This window comes from Cariama cristata, unplaced genomic scaffold (assembly GCF_000690535.1).
Source record: "Cariama cristata isolate BGI_N322 unplaced genomic scaffold, ASM69053v1 scaffold21943, whole genome shotgun sequence".
Lineage (NCBI taxonomy): Eukaryota > Metazoa > Chordata > Aves > Cariamiformes > Cariamidae > Cariama > Cariama cristata.
The window spans coordinates 1-5,717 of NW_009609199.1; the positions used below are offsets into that span (position 1 = coordinate 1).

A 5,717-nucleotide genomic window follows, 5' to 3' on the forward strand; every position below is an offset into this window, starting at 1 on the left:
GAGCGGTGCGCCTTCGAACCGGGGTGAAGCTCCCCCTTCCCCTGAGATCACAGGTGCAAAGCTTTGTTTAAAATGCCCTTTAAGCTACTTTGGTTTTGGTTTGGGGTTTTGGTTTGTTTTGGTTTGTTTGGTGTTTTTTTTTTAGTTTTCCTGGAAGCTTGAGGAGGGGAAAAAAAAAAAATAAAATCGAGTTTCCAGCCGAAAAGCAAAGGGAACGAAGTGCTGGGAGTTTGCAGTTGTACAAAAACATAGCTGTAATATTTTGGAGTATGAGATGGAGACCAAATAGCAGCATGGCTAATGACCTCTCCTCCACATGGTACCCTCATCAGAGCCGGGGAGAGAATCCTGCTGCATTATCCAAAACCCATCTATAGGAAACACACATGCACAGGCAGAAGCGGAGGGAGAGAGATGACATTGTCAAGGGGAGATATTTCTATAAAGCCAGCTTTGGGAGAGTAGCAGCTTTTGCTTTTATTGGGGTTTTTCAGTTGTTGTTGTTTAAGACGGGAGGAAATCTTCCCATTTGACATGGGGGTGGCAGGGGGTAGTCCCAGCCTTCTGATGTTGAAAGGAGCTATCTCCTAACATTTGCTCAGAATACATCTTTATAAATGTCAGGGAGCAGCGAAACTTTCCAGACTTAAAAGAGGGATTTGAGATGAGGGCGGGGGGAAAGACTGTGCAAGCTCGTGAGCCGGGGCTGAGGGGGGAGCAGGTTTGGCCACTCGTGAAAATCATTTCAAGCCCAGGAGCAGCAGCATCGAGTCTGGAGGGGACAGACTCAGCTGCGGCTCAGGGACTAACGGGTTTGGTGTGCCGGGGCTGGAGCCAACCTCGCTGCCGGCACCGAACAGCTGGCTGTGGATGAGGGATGTGTTTGCACGGGTAGCACATTAGTATCCTCAGGTCATTATGCCACTAAATACATGGGCTGGAGAATGGTTTTCTTATAATTCTTATACTTTATGGGTCTACCTTCTCTGGGGACTTTGTATTTAAAGAGTTCAATAAGTGGGGTGTTTGGGAGCAAATAAAGAGCCTGGGACCCAGGGGAAAGGCAGCTGTTGAAACTGATGGGGCAGCGGCTGGGTTACGTGCCCGGGGCAGCCAGAGCAGCAGTACGCTCCTGCAGAGGCAAGAGGTGTGGGATGAAACTCTCAGCCCCTGGGGGGGGGGGAGGCAATCCAGTGCCATCCTGCTTGCCCCCTGCTCCCAGACCCCCTTCAGCTCCAAGCCTTGATGCCCATCTTGGGTACCCCAATGCCAGCCGGGACCCACTGAGTCCCGGGGAGGCCTCTGGGGTCACAGAGCCCTGTCGTGCTCCCGAGTCACCTGCACCTCCCTGCGTAGGGCATGTCTGGAGCGGGCACAGCTCTGTAAAGGGCTCTGGTTGCTGCATCCTGGAGCTTAATGCTCCTTCTCGGGGAGGCTTTACTGGCACATGAAGTACCACCGCGGTCCTGGCTCCGTGCCTCCCTGTAAAGTCCAGCTGGAGGCCAGCGATCCCGGCTCAGCCCATTCGCCCTTCTGAGGAGTAGAGATTATAATGGTGTGTCGTATATTTTTTAATTTCCTAAAGGTAACTGTTCAGTCCCCACCTAATTTTACACAGCATGTGAGGGAGCAGAGCCTGGTGACAGATCAGCTCAGCCGGCGGCTCGTCCGTACCTACCAGCTGTACAGCCGGACCAGCGGGAAACATGTGCAGATCTTGGACAACAAGAAAATCAATGCGATGGCAGAGGATGGGGATGTGCACGGTAAGGATGGGCGATGGGAGCGGACGGAGGGGGGGGAGCTGGGGAGGTGTACGCAGCCCAGTGTGGCGATTGATGATTTCCGTCCTGTTTGTTAGCCAGAAATCATTAAAATCGTTTGGCTTGCGGGGGCTCGTAAAGGGAGAACATAGGGGTCAGCAATCAGCGGCTGTATGATTCAAGGTGAGGGCAGGTTCCCCGTGCCGAGGGAGGGGACCAGTGCTTGCAGGATGGGCTCTGCTCCGTTCTTTTTCATTCTTGGTTAGCACCTGACTCGGAGAGCTCGGGGCTGCGGCGTGCTGAGCAGCATCAGTCACTTCAGCCCAGCTTTTTGCAGGGCTGGGAATCTCGAAGACTTCCTTTTGGAAAAGCAATAGAAACGAAAGTTGAAAAAGAAAAGACACGGGGTGGGGGGAAGAACTTCTGCTTTGGAAACCTTCCCTAAACTAGAACTGTTTGAAGTGGCGTTTTCCCGATGTACCCCCCATCTCTCCCTTCTCAAAACAAATCCCGAGCAGAGGGTCAGCGAGGCAGTTGGCTGCGGGTGAAGATGCTGCGGCGTCTCCAGAGACAAAAGCAGGGAGACTCTGCAAGCACGAGAGCTTGCGCTGTGCCACGGCCCCTCTGCCGTCACCCTGGCTCTGGCACCCCCTCCCCAAAACCTCCCCCCCTCCCAGGGCAGGGGGACCGATCCCTTCGCTGGGGACACTTGAGGCCCGAATACTTTGATCGCCTGCACTAATGACACATTGGGATGGTCAAGCGCCGCGCAGGGGTCAGCGGGGCCAGCGAGCCCCAGCACCGCTGCGGGGCCGGCTGCGGAAGGCCTGATCCTGCACCCGCATCGGGGCTGTGCCTGTGTTCCTGAGTGGTGTACGTAGGAATCACAGCGGTTTTTCTTTGGTATTAGCTGCAATTTCCCTTTCTTTCTTGGGAAGATTAGTAGAAACATTTTTATACCTTCCCCTTCTGTGGTTGGTTGGTTGTTTTTTCCTTCCTTTTGCTTTGGCTGAAAATTTCACGCTGGCCATTAGCAGTGCAAGCGCAGTGCAAATTCCATCTATATGGTATTCCATACATCCAGCATTAGTCTTCCAAATTAATTATTGCCACCCTGAAGCAGCTCCCGCTTGAAAAGGGCATTAGCTGATTTCCCAATCAAAAAATCCCATCTTGTTTTAGACCTATAATGCCTGGATTTTAAAAAGCAGTTAGTACATATTTAAATAACGACCAGGTTTAAATAAGGCCAGAAGGAGGGGACTGGTGGTGGCTTGAAAAACTCTATTAAAATGTAATAAAAAAGGTTAAGCATTTGAAGAGCTAAGGAGGAAAATGAAGACTGATCTAAACCAGAAAGAGAACAAGCAGTTTTTCAGATGTAAAGTTTTAAAAGAGTTGCAAGTCTGTAAATGTTAAAATAGAGGTTCAGGATTGTTCTATATGAATCTCTAGGGAGGCCCCCATGTCTGGAAGAACTATTAAAACGCTTCTTACTTTCACCTTTTTTAACATTTCCTGAATACTTTCTCCTCTTCGCAGTCCAGTTGGGGGATCAAGTGTGTCTCGCTGCATTTTTTCAGCATTTACGTAGCCACTTTCCCTTCAAAGTTTGAGCATGAAACATAATTTTACTGGGATAAATCTGTCACTTAAGTGAAAGAATAGAGTTGAAAACATTAAGGTCCCCCCCATCAAAAAAGGGGGGAAAAAAAAAGAAAAAGGTCTCCCCAAAAATGTTATTTGGAAATCCACTTTTGCAGCAAAGAGTCCCCTACCCCAAGCCCGCCCTTTTTTTTTTTTTTTTTAATCTCATTTTCGGGGGTGGGCATGTAAAAGGGGTTGATTTATTTTTGCAGATGACCCCTTTCCCCACACTGACATTTTTACAGCCGACTTAACATCAAGTCCGGCGTTTTCAGTTATCTGTCTTAATTGTCAATATTTGATTGACTTTTTTTAATTCTAAGGGAAGGCAGGCGGCCAGTGCAGCCCAGCTCGTCCCTCCCAGGCCTTGCCTGCCACCAAGCAAACCCTCGCTGGCTGCAGCCTGGACTAAACCTCACGAGCAGCCAGGGACGCCGGCACAGCTCCCTGCCTCCTTGCTGGTTTTGTCTGCACCTGGGGTTTTCTGCTGGTTGGGGCTGGGGTTTGTGGGGTTCACGGGTTGCCTGCATAGGGTCTAGGGGTGCGGATCCCTGGCGACTGGTCCCCCTCATCCTCTGTGGCTGGCTGGTCTCGTGCGGGGCAGTGAACGCGGCCGGCGGTGGCTGTAAATCACAGCTGCCCTTTGGGGGGAGGCAAAAAAAAAAAAAGGCCAAAAGAGAAGCAACATGCATCTTTAAAGCCGGGTTTTGTGCTCGCTGGGGCTGAGGCCTCCCTGCTCCCTCCCTCCTCCATCCCTCCCTCCCCACTCTTTCTATCTCACGGAGAGAAAAATCAATTCTCCTCAAACCTTTTACTGCCTCCGAGATCAATTCCCACCCCCTTTCCCCAATATAGATAAATCGGGGGTCACTGTCTTGGTGCTTCATTTGTAGAGCGCTGCGGCTCCTGTGGCTGATTTTGGGGATGCTGGGTGTGTGCCAGGCTCTAGGTGCTGGTGCCGGGGTGGCACAGCCTGGATTTGGCTCTCCCCAAGTTTCTTGGCTCTGAGTCCAGTCTGTGCCCAGCTTGGCTGGGGGGCTGTGGGCGCGGGGCAGTTTGGGGCTGAGAGATGCTGCAGGGTGATGTTGGCAAGATGGAGCGTGGGAAGGGGGTGCTTGCATGCACATCAAGCCTGGCTTGCCCAGCAGCACCAGATCAGTTAGCCCCAACAAATTTTGGGATGCCCTTTCCATTGCTCAACTCGGCTGCCGCCAGCACTGCCAGCTCATTGTCCCCAGCCTCGGTGCCATTGACTGCAGCAGTGCCTGTGATGCGAGGGATGCAGGATTAGGGCACTGCAGAGACAGAGAGGCAGCAGTTTGCTCCCAGCCCGGAGTGTGATTTAGGCTCGCTTTAGCTTGTGCGTGTGCCCACTGCATCCTTCTACCGTTCAAGGCACTCTCCTGCAAAGCCACCTGCTCCAAAGCCACATCACTGCCCTTGTTGGGCTCGCCGATGGCTGAGTGTCCTGGGATAGAGCTGTGCAAGATGGGGTGGACCACAGTCCTGAGGAACCAAGCAGCCCTTGTGCAGAGATCGAAGAGGAGAAACAGGGCATCAATGGGCTTATTCCCACAATAAGGCTATATAGACTTGGACACTTTGCGGGCTGCACTCTAATTACCTTGCTAAATTGCGCTTATGGCACCAGGGGCTGCTGCTGGGCAAGAGGTGATGGTGGTGAGATGGGACAGTCCTGGCTGGCTTTCAGTGCCGTGGGGAAATCTTTGGTGCTTGCCACAGCACAGCCCTTTTGAGGTGCAAACAGGTAGCTGCCATCCCTGTCAGGGCTTGCCCCCTGGAGGGGAGCTGGCTTTGGGGACAGCAGCTGCAGGGCCGGGGAGAAGGATGTCCTGTCCCCATCCTTCTCCTTCCCTGGGGATGGATGGGCTTCAGGGCTCGGGTTCCCAGGGCGGAGGCAGGGAGGGAAGGTGACAGGTCTATTTATAGGCGGCCCATCGACCCGGCGATTTGCATAGCTCCTTCGGAAGTCGATCGATGCCTCCATTAAAAAACTGAGACCAAATCAATACGCCCTCTCGACTCGTGCAAAGGTGAAAGGCATTAAAAGGATGGCCGTACCCTTCACGCCTCCCCTGCCAGCTGCAAAGTCACTGCTCCTCCTGCAGCCCCGGCCCGGCAGAGAGATATGGAGCGGTGTCCCCTGGGCTGGGGACAGCTGGCAGCATGCCGTGCACTTCCAGAGGGTGCCTGCCTGCAGGCTCGCCCAGACCTGCCTCGGTTTGCAGGGCAGCTAGCTTGTTCTGCACCGGCCAATGCATGGCCCTGTCCCTGGCCCGCCCCCCT

At 53.0% G+C, this 5,717-nt stretch overlaps 1 protein-coding gene across 1 annotated transcript in view; it reads left to right on the top strand.

Annotated features, from left to right (window-relative positions):
• Window positions 1-1,585: 1,585 nt before the first annotated feature.
• FGF8 (fibroblast growth factor 8 (androgen-induced)) overlaps window positions 1,586-5,717 on the top strand; it is a gene marked incomplete at its 5' end in the record, with an annotated part of 5,980 nt that continues 1,848 nt past the window's right edge. Inside the window, one exon of the mRNA XM_009697469.1 lies at window positions 1,586-1,766. Coding sequence (XP_009695771.1) covers window positions 1,586-1,766 — 181 coding nt within the window. The remainder of the gene's footprint in view (window positions 1,767-5,717) is intronic.